This window comes from Pelodiscus sinensis, chromosome 8, assembly GCF_052426305.1.
Source record: "Pelodiscus sinensis isolate ZL-2025 chromosome 8, ASM5242630v1, whole genome shotgun sequence".
Lineage (NCBI taxonomy): Eukaryota > Metazoa > Chordata > Testudines > Trionychidae > Pelodiscus > Pelodiscus sinensis.
In genome coordinates, this window is record NC_143059.1 from 44644787 (window position 1) to 44664193 (window position 19407).

At 46.3% G+C, this 19407-nt stretch overlaps 1 protein-coding gene across 7 annotated transcripts in view; it reads left to right on the forward strand.

The window, feature by feature from the left end:
• Nucleotides 1-19407, forward strand: part of CFAP46 (cilia and flagella associated protein 46) — a 211320-nt gene that overhangs the window by 110664 nt on the left and 81249 nt on the right. For all 7 annotated transcript variants that reach the window (XR_012905646.2, XM_075935219.2, XM_075935218.2 and 4 more), the window contains 4 exons: nt 3796-3944; nt 5256-5354; nt 5650-5779; nt 12083-12229. Coding sequence is in view for 6 of the 7 variants with exons in the window: in XM_075935219.2 (XP_075791334.2) it covers nt 3796-3944; nt 5256-5354; nt 5650-5779; nt 12083-12229 (525 nt within the window). In the remaining variant the exon portion in view is untranslated. The remainder of the gene's footprint in view (nt 1-3795; nt 3945-5255; nt 5355-5649; nt 5780-12082; nt 12230-19407) is intronic.

Below are 19407 nucleotides of genomic sequence, written 5' to 3' on the forward strand. Positions count from 1 at the left end.
GTTTGGTATCATCTGCAAACTTAATAAGCGTACTCTCTATGCCAATATCTACATCATTGATGAAGATATTGAACAGTACGGGTCCCAAAACAGACCCTTGCGGAACTCCACTTGTTATCCCTTTCCAGCAGGATTTAGAAGTACAGGCAGTCCCCGGGTTACCTGGATCCGACTTACATCGGATCCCTACTTACAAACGGGGTGAGGCAACCCCGCACTAGCTGCTTTTCCCCCTAGCAGACCAGGGAGACACGAAGCTAGCACCCCACCCAGCAGACCAGGGAGACGCGGAGCGGCTTTTCTCAGCAGACACCTCAGCTTGAGAATAAATGACTGAGGGAAGTGAGGTGTGGGAGAGTAAAACTGAGCTCTGGAGAAATGTTTGGCTAGAGTTTCCCCTACAATATGTACCAGTTCCGACTTACATACAAATTCAACTTAAGAACAAACCTATGGTCCCTATCTTGTACGTAACCCGGGGACTGCCTGTAGTTGTACTCCCATTACTTCTTGACTGAAAAAAGGTCAGAGGGCTGGAGGCCCATTCTAGACCTTTGAGCCCTCAATAAATTTGTTCAGAAACAAAATTCAAGATCATAAAGCGTGCTACCATATTACTGGCATTGAAACAGGATGATTGGTTCTCCTCCCTCGACTTGCAAGATGCATACATTCATGTTGCCATACACCCAACTTGCAGGCAATTTGTTTTCTTCATTTAATTCTAGATTCCCAATACTACCAATCCAAAGTGCTTCCATTCAGACTCTCTATGGCCCTGAGGATCTTCTTGAAGGCACTGGTGGTTGTCACAGTGTATCTGAAGAAACAAAGAGTTATCATATTTCCTTACCTAGATGACTGCCTCCTCAAATCACGCTCACCTAATGATTCCTGCCGTTCTCTGTCAGTCACCTATTCCGACACCTGGGCCTTCAGGTGAATGAAACCAAATTGATGCTCTCTCCTACACAAAAATACAGATTATAGGAGCATGCCTCCATTTGACAATGGCCACCACATCCCTGCTTACAGACCATTTCTAAAAAATTGTAACCCCTGAAAATACCTTACAATCTAGCTGCCACACAACAGCACTCGAACGCCTTCAGCTAGTGGGGCACATGGCAACGTGCAACTTCATAGTAAGCATGTGCATCAGCACATGAGATGTTTACAGAGCTGGCAGGGACAGGTGAACAAACTCAATGTCCATCTGCTATCCAAATCCCTACCCTTTCCAGAGATAGCAAAGGACTCCTTATGCTGGTGACTGAGTCCATGGAACCTTGGTTCCGGAGTCCCATTTCACCCACCAGAGCCATCTGTCTCCATGATGACAGATGCATTTCATAGAGGATGGGACACCCACTTACAATATAATACCTGCCAGGGCTCGCAGTCCAGCACCGACAAGGACTTGCAAATAAATGTCGTAGAACTGCGAGCAGTCAGGAATGCATGCATCAAATTCCTCCCATTTGTCATCAACAGATATGTCAGATTGTACATAGACAATGTCGCAGCAATGTTTTACATAAATAGTCACCGCAGAGCCCGATCTTGAACACTTTTCACAGAGGCCATAGCACTTTGGAATTGGTGCCTGAAACACAATACAATTATCATCACAGTGTATCTTTCACGCAGATGCACCCAGAAGACCCCTCCTGGTCCAACACGAGTGTCAAATGAACCTGCATGTATTGATGGACATCTTCCGCCTATGGGGTCACCCCACCATAGACCTGTTTTCCATGCAGTCTAACAGCCATTGCCCCCTATTCTACTCCAGGGCAAAATTAGGAAAGAAATCAATGGGAGATGCCTTTCTCATCTCATGGACATCTCACCTAGTCTACGCGTTTCCTTCTATACTCCTATTGAACAGAGTAGTTCACTGGACAAGGAAGGACGGGGCTCATCTCATACTTATAGCACTGGCATGACTATGACAACCATGTTTTTTTCCTGCCTAGTGGTGATATCCTGTGCCCCACTGATCCACTTACCTTGAGTGAGAGCTTTCCTTCTTCACCCAGGCTCCAGTGATGGCCATCTGAACCTCCTCTCACTACATCTGAGGTCATGGCTTCTCGATGGTTCTGTGACCTAGAGTTCACCTGCTCATAGCAAGTACGAACTGTCCTTCTACACAGTAGGGTGCAGAGCACCCATAAGACTTCCCTTCAGAAATGGAAAAGATTCTCAATGTGGTGTACTTCCTCACCAGCTGTTTCCTTACCAGCTTACAAGTTGAGAAGATGCTCCACTATTTTCTGCACTTTAAACAAGTGGTCCTCGCAATAAGCTCCATTAAAGTTCACCTTGAGGCTATTACTACATTCCACTCTAAGGTAGACGACTCATCCATATTTGCTCATCCACCCACCAAGAGGTTCATAAAGGTCCTGCGGGCACTTTATTCAGATACAGTCCACCAATGCAACCAGGAGACCTACATTTAGTATTGAATGCTCTAACTAGACCACCTGTCGAACTAATGGTGACCACCTCATTATTACTCTTATTATTAATAGCTGTTTTTCCTCATAGCTATTACTTCAGCCAGATGGCTAGGAGAGATCACAGCCCTAATGGGGGATCTCCCATACACGACCTTTTTTAAAGACAGGGTCATGTTACATAACCATCCCAAATTCCTCCTGAAAGTACACTTATACTTCCACATCAACCAGACAATACACCTTCCCACCTTCTTCCCCAAACACCAACTCTTTTGAGATGAAAATGCATACTCTTGACCTGTGCAGAGAACTCTCTTTTTATCTGCAGGAAACAAGACCATTTCGAGCATCTCCCAGACTATTTATTCTATAGCAAACCGTAATAAGGGTAGGGCTGTCTCATCACAGAGACTCTCCCATTGGATCTCAGATTGCATCAAGCTTTGCTGTACACAGTCATACATGCTGCCTCCAGAGAGTACTCCATACGGGTACATTCAACCAAAGTCATGGCTACCTCGATAGAATTCTTCCGTAAAGTACCTATAAGAGACATCCATGCAGTTGTCACGTGGTCCTCCGACCACACAGTTGCAAAGCACACTGCACTTACGCAGGGACTTTTTTCCATCCTAAAACTAGCTAAGGCGGTGCTTTGCACCACTTTTCTGCCAGATCTGAAGTCCCTACCTCTCTAAAGGGAAATTGCTTTGTAGGCACCTAATGTGGAGCACCCACGGGGACATCTCTCTGTCTCGAAGAGGAGGTTACTTACCTCAATAGTAACTGACATTCTTCAAGATGAGTGTCCCCGTGGGCGCTCTACCGCCCTTCCCTTCCTCCCCTCTACTTCAGGATCCTGGCCTTCTCAAGCCATCATTTTGGGGTATAGAAGGAACTGAGGAGCGGGAGCGGGGGCTCGTGAATGTGCAATGCCTCCAGCCAAACAGTGCACAGCTGCTGGTGTGCGCGTGAGTGGCCCCAGGGACACTGCCACACAAATCTCCATTCTGAGGCTTGGCAGCAGTGCACCGACCAACCTAATGTGGAGCACCTACAGGGACACTCATCTCAAAGAACATCAGCTACTATTGACAAGGCTCGACAAACTATAGAATCTACTCGCCTATGGCGAGTAGATTTCCGCCGCACGCCCTGTTTACTGGCGGCATGTGTATGCACAATGCGGCTCTTGCACATGCGCAGTGTAGAGCTGGCAAGTGGCTTTCGCCGCCGTTTGTCAAGCCCTGACTATTGAGGTAAGTAACCTCCTCTTTTAAAATACCAACAATTAGAACATAATTTATTCTTTGATTTTTATTTTTAGACCTACACTTTATATTTTATGGATCTTTTGGCTAAAGAGCTGCAGAAAATTTCTTGCAACCACATGACTCTTCCCATCTTTCAACTGGCTGAGGTTATTGCTCATGATGTTGTGGAAAGTAAAAGTCTATCTGATCTCTACCATCTTAGGTTTGTATAAGTTACTTGTTTTCACTAAATGGGAGATGTTTATGAAAAGTCATATCAGCCCTCTCCATTTTTACAATGATTATCATTTACATCCCTTTTATGATTGACATTGTTTTATCTTGTTCACAATTTTAAAAATGATTTGTGCTTTTTATAAATTTTATGTGTATTAATAATATTCATTAAGGTTTGTTTTTTATAACAGAACCTATATTGTTAAGTACTATGGCCCAAACTAAGGCTATGTCTACACTGGCGGCTTCTTGTGCAAGAACTCTTGCACAAGAGAGCATCCACACTGCCATGTGCGAGATGTGCTTTTGCGCAACAGCATCCATGGCAGTGTGGATCCTCTCTTGCGCAAGAAAGCTCTTATGGCCATTTTAGCCATTGGGCTTTCTTGCACAAGAAACCCCTAGGGTGCGTCCACACTGCCCTCTTGCACAAGAGCTCTTGCGCAAGAGAGCTTACACCTGTTAGAAAAGAGCATAGCTCTTGCGCAAGAAGCCCTCTCCTACCATGGTTTACTGTAAATCTTATTGCACAAGAGCAGGTGGGCAGTGTGGACGCTCTGAGAAAAAACTGACATTCTTGCACAAGAACCCGCCAGTGTAGACATAGCCTAAGTGTCTACAGCAGGGGAAAGGAACTTTTTTGGGTTGAGGACCAGTGACCCACAGAAAAATCAGTCAGGGACCACACACGAAAAAAACCCAAAGCCCTTCACTGATGTGGCCCCCAACTGCTCATGCAACTTGTGGTGCAGGGTTCCTCTCTCTAGACCCATGGGGAGGGTGCCAAGGCTCAGGACTCAAGCTAAATCAAAGGAAATTGGGGGCCGGATCCAGACCACAGCACATAGGTTCTCCATCCATGGTATACAGGGTTAGGCAAATCTCCAAATGAAAAGCATTTTAAAGTCTTTTAACTCCATGGAATTAGGAAACAACCTACTTTTTTTTTAAGAGATATACCAGTTAAATAGTTTAACATAGTTTGAGGCCCGAGCATTCCTGCTTGCACCCACGTAAAGCACTGAGTTAGTTGTGTATCTCTCTCTCTAACTGCTTTATTCACATTTAAAACAACAGTTCTCTTTCTAAGGGCTACATTTTCAGATGACCAACATTCTCAGCTTCCCACATATTATTGAGCTTCTGTTTAAAAGCCCAAAATCTGTTAGGGATCTAATGTGTTAGATGGTAAAAGCTTTCTCAAAACATCAAAATACACTCTTCTGGAAAGTTTATTTTTATCAGCCAATATCTTCTTTTTTTGTGATCACTATGCACACTAATCTTATTTTCACAGAATCTCCCTGGTATGTTCTGATATAAAATTGAACCAGGCATCCTTATATCATGAGAACGCAGTTGGAGAAACATATATTAATGAAGTGGAACAGGCAAAGTATGTGTTTTTATTGCAATGCACTTTGGGTAGCTTTTCCAAAGTTGACTGTTTATAATTGATAACTTGGAAACTTTGCAGCACATTATAAAGTTAGAATGATAATAATTTTATTTTAAAATACTATCTCCTAGGATGACATCTGATATATTTGTGTCACAGCACAACATTGTATATGAAGCAATTCACACATATTTACAGAATTGCTGTCATAAATGTGTAGTATAATACTTTAGATTAAAGATATTTTAAACAGTATTTTTAATTTCCTTCCCTCTTCTTTCACTGCAATTAGGTATAGACAAGAAATTGCATTAAAAAAAGGGAAAATTATGCAACCTAAGGAGGAGGAAAGAAGTGGATTATCTAAATGTACTAAGTCATGTAACAGTGGATATAAGAACTCATTTACTGCGAAGGAAAAGGTTCAGTTTCATACATACCATATTGAACAAAGTTTGTATTTTCACTGTGTTTTTGTAGACACATTATGATGTATTAATTACTTCAATCAGTTTGTCATTACCTTCATTTAAAAAGTTTTAAACTCTAAGAACTATATATCTTGAACTTTAGATGTTCTATAAAATTTGTGACTAAGGTTCCTCTGACGTACATTACCAGCATAATGAGTTGAAGTTGCTCATCATCAAGAACTCATGCAGAGCAAGAAGAATGGGAGCTGTATTAAAGCCATTCAGTACTGATCTTTCCATTATCTGGCATTGACATTGGTTCTCTAGGGCTAGCACAGCTCAATAGCAAAGACTGACAAGCAGTATGACTTTTCTTTTCCTTGTTTTCTCTCCACTGATGTCTCTGGATACTGTTTTCACTTCTTGTGAAAACAGCATTGAAGAGACCCCTTACAATCTAATTATCCTCTCCCTTAATTTTAGTTTTACAAGATAATCCCATGTTTTATTATTGTTTTCCTCCACTTTCCTTTTCATTTGCATTTTATTCCCCCTTTTCCCCGTATTACATCATTGTCTTCCTCTATGCTCTCCCTTCCTGTGCTCCCACGAATTCTTCCACCTTACTAATGACTTCCTCTTCAATTCGCTCATTTAACTTACACAAAACACTTAGGGCTCGTCTACACTGGCCCCTTTTCCGAAAGGGGCATGTTAATTTCACAGGTCGTAATAGGGAAATCCGCGGGGGAAATCCCTTTGAAGTAGGAATAAGATCCTCTGGAAAAGGGCTTTTTTCCGGAGGATCGAGGCCAGTGTAGACGCTCTTTTCCGGCTTTTCTAAAAGCCGGAAAAAAGCGGTGGACATTTTTATTTAAATGCCGCGGGGGATATTTAAATCCCCCGCGGATTTCTCTATTACGACCTGTGAAATTAACATGCCCCTTTCGGAAAAGGGGCCAGTGTAGACGTAGCCTTAGGGTATGTCTAGACTACAGGCTTTTGTCGACAGAGCTTTTGTCGACAGATACTGTCAACAAAACTTCTGTCGACAAAGAGCAACTAGACTACATCCAGTTCTGTCAACAAAGCATGCCTCTTTGTCGACATGACAGTGTAGATGAAAAGGACAGCGTAAATGCAATAATGCCTGCTGTTGACAGAACTCTGTCAACAAAAGGCGTTATTCCTCGTAGAATGAGGTTTACGGCCATCGACAAAACTGCTGAGTTCTGTCAACGTTATATTGACAGAACTCAGCGGCAGTGTAGACGCAGGTATGGTTTTGTGGACAAAAGTCCACTTTTGTTGACAAAACCCTGTAGTCTAGACACACCCAAAGACATGAACTGGATGGACCATTATACTCAACAGCCAAATGACATCAAAACCCAAGTATGAGAGAGAGCCCACTCAGTTAGCCTCATTAGCACTGGCTCTACAATTGACAGGGTTTTTTTCCCTCTCCCCTCCCTTCTTTTTCTGTCATCTGAAGAAGTGGGATTTGCCCACAAAAGCTCGTAATACCAGATATATATTTTTGTTAGTCTCTGACAAGTACAGTACTACTTATTTTTTTAAAGTTACAGACTAATACAGATGCTACTCTGATATTTTTCCCTTGTCTTTCTGTTAGTTCTGGACAAAATAAATCTGTTCCTCCCGTCTTAGTTTTATTTCTGGACAGTACAAAATATAATTTTTTTTCATTACTGAAAAGTCAGTTCTTCTTCGGGTAGTCCCCGTGGGTGCTCCACGTCTGGTGTCGGGCTGGTCCCGGCGCCGCGAATCGGAGCTTGCCATAGCTGTAATCGACCGGGTCGCGCATGCGCGAGTAGCGTTCGCGCCTTTGAACAGCCGCGCGCGACCCGGTCTCCGCCAGTTCCTCTCATCCGCCCCTGGTCGCGGACGGAGCTCTACTTGTCTTCTCTCTACCTCAGAGAAACGTGAAAAAAAAATATTATTAATTAACACTGCCATTTAAACAAAAGGAAAAACTAAGTAACCGGATGTAATTAATCTTAAAACCGGCGGTTCAAACCGCGGCTCTGGTCACTTTCGCCGCAGCCTTAGTCCCGCCGGCTTACTTCAAAAAAAAAAAAGTAATAATAAATAAAATAAAATAAATAAATAGAGATATACAAAATATACAGAGAAAATAAAACCAACAAGGAAACGGGAACAGAATATCACTCGCAGAGAGGAGCGCGGGACAAGCCCTCTCAGTCCTTTAAAATGCCGGGCTCTCCCGGCTTCAAGAAATGTTCTGTGTGCAGGGACTCTATGCCGCTCTCGGACGGCCACTCTGCCTGTGTCCACTGCCTCGGGGAGGCACATATTCCCCAAAAGTGTGGGCACTGTGCCAAACTCACATCCAGAGCTCGTAAGGAGCGGGAAAGGCGGCTGAAAGAAATTTTATTCGATAAGGCATTGATGCCTTCTACTACGGCAGGATCCTCTGCCTCGGACCCTACTCTGGAGAAGCGGAGGGCTCCTTCCCCAAATGCACCTTCTCCGAGCAGGAAGAGAGCCTCTCCCGCAAAGTCCCTGCCAATAGCCCCACAGTCGCGGGGCAGCGCAGGAGGAAAGCCGGGTGCCTCTGGTTCCAGGGCAGCCTGTGCACCGGCAGGAAAAAAGCCGCCCGGCATGTCAAAGCCGCGGCCGCAGCCGGCACCGCAGGAGCCCCTTAAAGGGCCAGCTCCGTTGGCACCCACGCTCCCGGTGCCGACCACTCCAGCCTCCTCACGCAGTTCTCCTCGCAGGGAGCTGTCCTCAGCACCGTGCGCACCGGGAGGGCAGCCTGCAGACCAAATGCCTGCCTCTTCACATTCTATTGAATCTACAACCCTGCAGCCTTCCTCTCAGGAACAGCTCCCACCTCAGGTTTCTAGGGCACCATCCAACTCAGATGCTCGGGTGCTTTCTCTCTCACCCTCTCCGGAGGCATCTCCTCACACTTTGGGTCGTAGGAAGAGTTACAATCGCAGGGTGTCTTCTCATCATCACCACCATAGGGAGCGTAGTTGTTCGCATCACAGGCGCTCTAGGTCTCAGTCTCCTTCCAGACACTCCACGTACTCATCACAGCATTTGTACCATGATAGACATGGCAGCGCTAGAGCATCTAAGCACTCATCACCTGCACACTCTGCTCGGCATGGCTCACATTATCATGGCCGTTACTATGACGAATTTTCGCGCTGTAGTCAGTCACGATCTCGCTGCGGTGCTCGCTCCAGATCCCTTTGTGCAGAGGCAGTTCGAATGTGGAAGTGGTGCACTCGAAACGACATTTCTCTCGTCGCTGCATACTTACCCGGTGCAGAAAACACTATCGCAGATGCTCTAAGCAGACATTTTTACCAGGACCACGAGTGGGAAATTCGTACGGACGTCCTCAGGCCCCTTTTTCACCGCTGGGGTCAACCGGACATAGACCTCTTTGCCACAAGGACCAACGCGAAATGCAGAGCTTACTGCTCCAGAGCGGGAGTGGGCATGCACTCTCTGGGAGATGCGTTTCTTCTTCACTGGGGAACATCACGGTTATATGCATTCCCTCCTGTTGTGCTCATTCCCAGGGTGCTAGAGAAGGTTGTCATGGACAGGGCACGAGTGCTGATCATAGCCCCGGCTTGGCCCAGGCAACCGTGGTATTCGACCCTCCTGCAGCTCTCGACTCGGATACCGTACCGATTCCCTCATCTACCGGACTTACTGTCGCAACAGAAGGGCTCTCTTCTCCATCCGAGGCTGGACACCCTTCACCTAACAGCCTGGATGATAGATGGTTCAGCACATCCGAGATGCTTTGCTCGGACCAGGTAAAGCGCATCTTGCTCTATAGTAGGAAAGAATCGACTAGAAAGACCTATCTCTTAAAATGGTCGAGATTCACTCGTTGGTGCGCTCCTAAAGACCTCGACCCCTTTCTTTCACCACTTAATGTCATATTGGACTATATTCTCCAGCTGCAGACGGATGGGCTATCCATATCATCGCTTAGAGTTCATGCAGCGGCAATTGCGGCCTTCTACATGCCCATCGAAGGGAAGTCAGTTTTTTCCCACCCTATAGTGGCAAGATTCTTTAAAGGCCTCGTTAACCTCAATCCACCAGTTAGGCCCCCGCCACCTGCGTGGAGTCTTGACTTGGTCCTCGACGTTCTAACAAAAACCCCGTTTGAACCTCTAGCAACCGCTCCGTTGCCTCACCTCACAATGAAAGTACTTTTTCTCCTCGCTATAACGTCGGCACGTAGGGTGAGTGAGCTCGCAGCACTGATGTCATCGCCCCCATATACAGTTTTTTCTAAGGAGGCTGTAACATTGAGATCACACCCAGCTTTTCTACCGAAGGTCTGTACCGAGTTTCACATCAATGAACCGATCGTTCTGACATGCTTTTACCCAAAACCTCACACGTCAAGACGGGACGCTCTTTTGCACACTAGACGTCCGCAGGGCTCTAGCCTTCTATTTAGATAGAACCCGTGGTTTTAGGAAAACGGATCGTCTGATTGTCTCCACCCTGGGACACTCTAAAGGTCAAGCCTTATCTGCCCAACGTATCTCGAAGATCATCGTTTCTTGTATTACTACCTGCTACAGCATGGCTAAGAAACCGCTTCTATCGCACCCTAGAGCCCATTTGACATGAGCGATGGCTACGTCAACGGCCTTTGTCAGAGGAGTACCCTTACGCGACATATGTCGTGCTGCTACATGGTCTTCCAACACGACGTTCGCAAGGCATTACGCAATAGTGCAGCGCTTGGCTTCTGATTCGGCCCTAGCCTCAGCGGTGTTGCCAAGCCACAATACTAGTGATTCCGTAGCCCACGTTTAGTGGATTACTGCTCCGGAGTCACCAGACATGGAGCACCCACGGGGACTACCCGAAGAAGAAGAAGAGGTTACTCACCTTCGGTGCAGTAACGATGGTTCTTAGAGGTGTGTCCCCGTGGGTGCTCCACGACCCGCCCTCCTCCCCACTACGGAATCTTCTTTATTATCTTTTTCAGATGGCGGTGAGAGGAACTGGCGGAGACCGGGTCGCGCGCGGCTGTTCAAAGGCGTGAACGCTACTCGCGCATGCGCGACCCGGTCGATTACAGCTATGGCAAGCTCCGATTCACGGCGCCGGGACCAGCCCGACACCAGACGTGGAGCACCCATGGGGACACACCTCGAAGAACCATCGTTACTGCACCGAAGGTGAGTAACCTCTTCTTATAATATTGCATTTACCTTATATATTTGTTATGTACATTATATTTATGTTCTGTGAAGTCCAGATGCCCCACTAAACATGTTTTCTCCAGGTCCTGGTCTACACTAAGGCTACGTCTACACTGGCCCCTTCTTCGGAAGGGGCATACTAATTTTGAAAGTGGGAATAGGAAAATCCGCGGGGGATTTAAATATTCCCCGCGGGATTTAAAAAAACATGGCCGCCGCTTTTTTCCGGCTTTGGGAAAAGCCGGAAAAAAGTGTCTAGACTGGCCCGATCCTCCAGAATAAAGCCCTATTCCGGAGGATCTCTTATTCCTTCAAAGTAGGAATAAGAGATCCTCCAGAACAGGGCTTTATTCCGGAGGATTGGGCCAGTCTAGACACTTTTTTCCGGCTTTTCCCAAAGCCGGAAAAAAGCGGCGGCCATGTTTATTTAAATCCCGCGGGGGATATTTAAATCCCCGTGGATTTCCCTATTCCCACTTTCAAAATTAGCATGCCCCTTCCGAAGAAGGGGCCAGTGTAGACGTAGCCTAAGACTTTAAAAATAACCTCCCACGGTCAAATATATAAGCGAAACATCCATACTGCTAAGCCAGTTATTTTGAAATAACAAGCTACAGAATTCAAAATCTGTACTCCTGCTTTTCATCAGGAGTAACACTAATTCCAAAATAGTTTTTTCAAAATAACGATAGTATGGATGCTCTGGTGCTGCTACTTTGAAATAATTACTCCCCTGAGTAATTCAAACTAATTATTCCCAGTGCTTTCTGGGGCTCTAATTTCAAGGTAGCACATTCACATTAACAGCCTGCCTCGGACTAATTTCAGTGCTTCCCTGTAGTGTGGACATACTAATTCCATTTTGTTAATTCAGGAGTTAAGTCAAATTTAATAATTTTGAAATACTTTTCTAGTGTGGACATGGCCCTATAGTTTAATTTCTAATTTCTAGGTTATGAAATAGTCAGAAATGAACTAAGAGGTATACTTTTGAGTAGGATTTTCAAAATTAATTTGGATTCAATATAGTTTCCTGAAATAATGTAGCAATTTAACATTTATTTGTTTTCAGATTTTGGCGTTAGATGCAGTAACTAGAAAAGGGCTCAGTGGGCTTTCTTTCCCATACTTGTGGATTGACAAAGCTGATGTACTAATTCAGTTAGACTTGTACCAACCAGCGAGATTACTACTCTCAGAGGCATATAGTGCAACACAGGTAGGTAAGAAATAATTCAAACCTGTAAAAACAAAATTATTATTACAGTTTGGCAAAATGTGTAGTGTAATTAAAATGTCACTGATGTTAATGGTAGTCAAAATACAAAAACACTGTCCAAAGGTTGGAAAATTATCTCTGAGTTTAAACGTATAAACCTTGTGAAACTGAGAGTATATATCATATACTTAAAGCTGCAGAATCCCTAAAAGAATTCTGAAGTTACTTTTAAAAACTCTGTGTTCATTAGAAACCTAGGTCTTGTACTTAAAAGAAAACCAAACATTTGAAAGTATGGAAATTCAGTGTTATGGCACCCAAATAACTTTAACTCTTACTCTCTGAAGGGTGGGGAACTTTTTTTTATCATAGGCCATTGACCCACAGAAAAAAATCAGTCGAGGGCCATACTCAGCCCTGTAGAGGGGGGCAGTAGAGGCTCAGGGTCTCCCCTAGATTCCCAGAAAGGGCCAGAAATGAGGGTTTCAGGATGCAAGAGGAGATGTAGGTTCTGTGGTGGGGCTTGGAATGACAGGTTTGGAGTACAGGCAGGGGCTCCTGCCTGGGGCAAGAAGCTGAGGTGGGGGTGGAGGTAAGGGCTCTGGCTGCGAGCATGGGTCTGGGTTGGGGACAGGGATGGGACAGGGGGCTAGTGTTTAGGAGAGGTTTGAGGTGCAGGCTCCAGGAGAGGATATGGGAAGGGGCTCAGGGTTTGGATATGGGTATGTCTACACTACAGCATTAATTCGAACTAACTTAATTCGAATTAGTTAATTCGAACTAAGCTAATTCGAACTAGTGCATCTAGACCTAAAAACTAGTTCGAATTAGCATTTTGCTAATTCAAACTAGCATTTCTACATTGAGTGGATCCTGAACCAAGGTTAAGGATGGCCAGAAGCAGTGCCGGCAGGGCATCAGATTAGGATTTAGAGCATAGAGTTTCTGTCTCACGCTAGCTGAGGGCTGTGCTTAAAGGGACCCGACCCCCACCCCGGACAGACAGTTCTCAGGGGTTCCCCGCTCGCTTGTCTAACTTGATGAGGGACAGCAAAGTAGTCCTGGCTTGGAGTGCCCTGAATGCCCACACTCGGCACATTACTTGCTGCAGGCTGCCATCCGGGGGGGGTTCAATCGGGGGGGTGCAGGAGAGCTTCCACCCTGAGGAGCCCACAGAGCCACCCCAGTCCTCCCCATCGGGGACTCGTACCCCATTCCTCCCTTATCTCCTTCCACTTACCCCTCCCTAGCCCCCCTTCCTGATGTACAAAATAAAGGACACGTGTGTTCAAAAATAGAAACTCTCTTTATTGAACAAAACTCGGTGGGACTGGGAAAAGGAGGTGGGTGTGGGGAAGAGAGAGGGTGGGAGAGGGGAGGGCAATTAAAATGATCAGGGGTTTGGAACAGGTCCCATATCAAGAGAGGCTAAAGAGACTGGGACTTCTCAGCTTAGAAAAGAGGAGACTGAGGGGGGATATGATAGAGGTCTATAAAAGCACGAGTGGTGTGGAGAGGGTGCATAAAGAAATGTTCTTCATTAGTTCCCATAATAGAAGGACTAGAGGACACCAAATGAAATGAATGGGTAGCAGGCTTCAAACTAATAACAGAAAGTTCTTCTTCACAAAGCAAAGAGTCAACCTGTGGAACTCCTTGCTGCAGGAGGCTGTGAAGACTAGAACTAGAACAGAGTTTAAAGAGAAGTTAGATAAAGTCATGGAGGCTGGGTCCATGGAGTGATATTAGCCAGGGGATAGAAATGGTGTCCCTGGCCTCTGTTTTGGAAGGCTAGAGATGGATGGCACAAGTCAAATGGCTTGGTCATTGTCTTCGATCCATTCCCTCTGGGGTAGCAGATGTTGGCTGCTGTCGGCAGACAGGCTACTGGGCTAGATGGACCTTTGGTCTGACCCAGAACGGCCATTGTAAGCTCAGGGTCAGGGGTCTCACTGGACCACCTTGATTTTCATGCAAACCTGCTCCTGGGTGGCCAGGCTGGCAGCTATCCTGCCCTCGATGGCCACTTTCCTGTGCCTAGTGTGGAGGTCATGGATGAGGTCCATGATCTCTGCACTAGACCAGGCGGGCGCCCGCCTCTTGCGGCCCCGAGCAGGCTCCTGGGAGCCGCCAGCCTGGCCCCGGGAAGAGGTGGGGCTGGGTGGCAGCGGGTGGCTGGTTCGTGCTGTGCCAGGTGCAGGGTCTGCTGGCTGGGTGCTGGCATGCTTGCATCTGGCACGAGCACCGTAGCCAGCCCGTGCCCCTTTAAGAGGTCCGGGGCCAGGAGGGGGGCAGACGAGTTTCCCTGGTGGTGCCCAGAGTGGCCACCAGGGCAAGCTGGGGAGGGCTAGCCTCCCACTAGTTCGAATTAAGTGGCTACACAGCCCTTAATTCGAACTAGTTAATTCGAACTAGGCATTAGTCCTTGTAGAATGAGGTTTACCTAGTTCTAATTAAGCACTCCGCTAGTTCGAATTAAGTTTGAACTAGCGGTTTGTATGTGTAGCGCCTATCAAAGTTAATTCAAACTAACGTCTGTTAGTTCGAATTAACTTTGTAGTGTAGACATATCCTATGGGATATGAAAGGGATTTAGGATGTCAGAGGGGGTTCTGACCTAGAGCGGGGGGGTTGAGGTGTCAGAGGGGGCTTGGGGTATGGGCTCTAGCTGGGTGGTGTTTACTTCAGGTGGCTCCCAATCAGTGGCACAGAGGGGCTGAGGCAAGCTCACTGCCTGCCCACTCTGGCTTCGTGAAACAGCCACCATGTCTGACCTCTAGGCACAAGGACCAGGCAGCTCTGCACAGCGTGTGCTGCTTGCACTCACAGGTGCTGCCTCTGCAACTCCTACGATGAAATAATTGCATTGATGGAGAGACAATTGGTGGTCAGTAAGTTGATCCGCCTGCCCAAGGAAGGCCCTGTAGGGGGGGCAGGCAACCTACACCAACTCCAGGAGTTCAGGTATCCAAACACTTGAAGAGCACTAAGCAGAAGAAGATGGGGGCCAAAAACCAGCTGGGAACCCAAGAACGGTAGTAGTTAAGGGGACCCCAAAGCTAAACCTCCTAATCCACAGAACAGGAGAAGCAACTATAGGTGTTATGAGTGTGGGAAGTTGTGCCACGTAGTGGCTCAATGCCAAGAACCTCGAAGAGCCCATACAGTGTAATATTGGGGATAGGTGTGACCTATGCTTCCTACTCAACCTGGCAAGGGTTACAGTCATCCCAAGTAATTATACAAGGCCAGTAAAAGTAGATGGGGTAGAAATTATGATGCTTGTGGATTCCAGGAGCATTATCATTCTGATCTCAAGTAAATAGTAAAGTCCAGCCAGGTAATGCAGGCTAAATGTACATGGGGTTATCTGTGTCTGTAGGACTGTTAACTATTACCCCATCATATCAGTGAAAATAGAAATTCTGGGAAACATCACTAGGGTGAAAGCAGGAGAGATCCCATACCTCCCATATCTTATGCTCATCAGAAGAGATTTCCCTGAGTTTGGAAGCTTACCCCCACTGGAGGGGTGGAAGGAGAGAGCTCCCTGAACTGAGGGAGGCCCCACAGAAAAATGGTCTCCTCCATTGTTTGCAGAAGTATCCCAGGAGCTATTCCCTGCCCCTGGGAGAGGCAGGAAGACCAAGAGGAAAGAAGTTAAGGCCAAGGCTCTGGATGCCTGAATCTTGCTGCAGGCACAGAGGGCCGCATATAAAGGTGGACCGACACAGGCTATGGAAGGGGAGGACCCTGAGGCGCCAGAGGGTTCAGAAATCAGTTCCAACTCCAACCCCATAGAGCCAGCCAGGACGGCAGAAGTAGAGCCCTTAGAGTTAGGGCTGGTAAGTCCTGGGGGATGACATTTGGTTAAGACTAAGTAAAAGACCCCAGGTATGAGAATGTAAGGAAGGAAGTGGCCTTGATGGGGTAACCATAGTGGGAAAAGCTCGAGGTCCAGGGTTGTACTTTATAATCAAGAAGGACCTCCTATACCGGGTCATACACATGCAGAAGCGAGAAGTACACCAGTTCCTAGTACCCCAAAAACACTGGAGGGCATTCTTAAACCTTTTTGGAGGACATCTGGGGGTGAAGAAAACCCAGATATGAATCTTGTGCCGATTCTTCTGCCAGGGGGTACATGAAGATGTCCAGCAGTACTCCGCCTCCTGTACTCCAAGTCAATTGCACATCCTTCATCCCCATCTAAGAGCCCCTTTGGTACTCCTGCGGATCTTTGAGGTTCTGTTTCAATGTATGTCCATGGACCTGGTGGGATCATTAGAGAAGATGGCCTGAGGCCACCAGTATGTGGTCATTATCCTAGATTATGCAACCAGGTATCTAGAAGTTATCCCTCTATGAAACAGTGTTCAAGACTATTGCCAAAGAATTAATGACAATCTTGCATGGGTAAGGCTACCAAAAGAAATCCCCAACAGACTCGGGGATCCCGTTCATGTCCAAGCTAATGAACCTGTATTCCCTGTTCCATGTTCAGGCCCTGTATATCTAGCTTTACCATCTACAGATTGTTGTCCTGGTAGAAAGATTCACCAGACCCTCAAGGCCATGGTAAAGAGATATGTTAAGCAAAAATGGGAAAGATTGGGACGCTCTGTTACCTTGCTTCATGTTCACTTTTCTTGAGGTTCTCCAGACATCCACTGGATTCTCCCCCTTCAAACTATTTCATGAACATCACCCCTGGGGTTTCTTGGACATACAGAAGGAAATTTGGGAGGAGGAATCTAGTGAGGGGAAGAACGTAATCGAGCATGTGTTACAAATGAAGAACCGAATGCTCTGGATCACTCCCAAGTGAGGGAACATCTAGAGGATTCCCAAGAAGCCCAGCAAGCTTACTACAATCATCAAGCCAAAGTTTGGTGTTCGGTGGTTCCAACCCGGAGATTAAGTAATGGTACCAGTGTCCACAGTAAATAGTAAATTGCAAGGACCCTACAAAATAATTGAACCCATAGGGGAGGTAAATTACAAAGTGCAGCAACCAGGATGCTGGAAACAAGAGCAAATATACCATAACAACCTTCTGAAACCCTGGGAAATCTTGGGAGGCCTGTACCACTGTCCGAGGAAACCTGTCCCCAGTGAACAAACCCGCTGTACAGGTGAGGTGAAGTTATTTCCTGATTTAACTAGAAGAAGGAGATATCCTAGATGATCGTCCAGAACCAAAGTGGGTTGGACGTCTGAGGCATATCATCACAAACTCTGGGGCAGGAGTAACAATGAAGCCCTACCAAGTACCAGCAGCCAAAAGGGAAGAAATAAAAGCAGAAGTGGAAAAAAGGCTGGTGATAGGAATAATTGAAGATTCCCAAAGTCAGTGGTCCATCCTGATATTGTTGGTGCCCAAAACTGATGGTATCACACAGTTCTTCAATGATTTCTGTCAACTAAACGAAATATCCCAGTTCAGTTCAGTCCCATCCTCTGCATAGACAAACTAGTGGACCGTCTAGGCAATGAGTGGTACTTGACAACCCTAGACCTGACAACAGGGTACTGGCAGATCCCCGTGGCCAAAGACATGAAGAAGGAAATGGCATTCTCTTCATCAGAGGATCTTTTCCAATATACGGTCCTTCCTTTTGGACTCTTTGGGGCCCCAGATATTTTTCAGTGCCTCATGGACATGCTCTTATGTCCCCATGCCAGTTATGCTGGTGCCTACCTGGATGATGTGATTATCCATTTTCCAGACTTGGAAAGCTACCTGAAGAAAATATCTATATTTTCAAACGAGCTGGCCTTATGGCGAACTCTGCCAAATGCACCATAGGGTACATGGAGGCTAGATATCTTCATTACATGGTGGGAAAAGGTCTGCTGAAACCACAACATTACCCCCAATCGAGACACAAGAAGCAAGTTTTGGCATTCCTAGGACTAAGGGAGTATTATCTGCAATTCGTCCCCCATTTTGCCACACAGGCAAGTCCCCTAATGTATTTAGTGAAGGCCCATGATCCTGATCCGGTTAGATGGTCTGACATGGCAAAGGGCATTCGGGAACAAATATACACAGTGGATGAGAGAGTGTCTTGCCATTAAATGGGCCATGGAAGCAGTGCAGTACTATTTGCTCAGCACAGATTTGTCCTCATGATGGACCATGTCCCTCTCCAATGATGCAGTGGACCAAGGAGAAGAACTCAAAGATGACCAGATGGTTTTTATTCCTCCAGCCTTTCCAGTTCTGTGTGCAACAGAGTGGGGAGCCACCATGGCAATGCTGATGATTTATCACGTATGCAATCTGACATCCCAAGGTGCCAAACCCTTGTTGTTGAGCAGGAGGGAGGGATATGTGACAGACCCAGGCCATTTGGCTACAGTAGTTTGATAGAAGGTAAATATAGTGGTCACTGGATAAATAGTTTTCTATTCCTTGAATGACAAAGGTAGGGGCTGGTGCAGAGCAATCAGGAGGATCCTAGAGACAATTAACAGCTTGCCAGAAGTTGGACAGAGACTGTCTAATCAGAACATCTGCACCCACCTTTTGGGGCTAGTTTTTAAGGCTTCCCTTCAGAAAGGAAGCCAAGGACTGGGAGTGAGGAAGCATGCTCTGGAAGAGCAGAATAATGTGCTCTTTCACAGGTACCAGGAGGAAGGTGCTCTTTTCAGGTACCAGGAGGAAGGTGATGAGAGGGGTTGTTTGGGGAAGTGGCTCATGGAAGGACTGCAGCCCTGATGGTGGAGGAAACACTACCAGTTGCCACTGCCATTAGTGTACCTGAGCCAGAACTTGGAGCAGAGGGTGAGCCCGAATTCCCCCCAACCCGCTCCACACCACTATTGAGACAAGAGGGAAGATTGGAACTAAGGAGGGGTTTCACTTTGAGGTTTCACCCCAAATCCGTTGACTGACCTATGGTGTAGGTGGCTCAATAGACTGTGACCCTTTGAAAAGGGAGAGAGGCTGTGTTGAGGATCACAGCAAGCCTCTAAGGCAAAGACTAACTGCCTAGAAGCACAGGACCCCTGAGGCAATGTCAGAGCTCTGCCACAGCATGAATTAGTATTAGGCATGGAACAAAATTCACTAAATGGAAAAAAAATGATATAACAAATTTTATACTGTGAAGTATCCATTTCATAACTCATCTAAGTCAGTTGGGCTTTATTGAGCTGACCAAGGCCAGCTG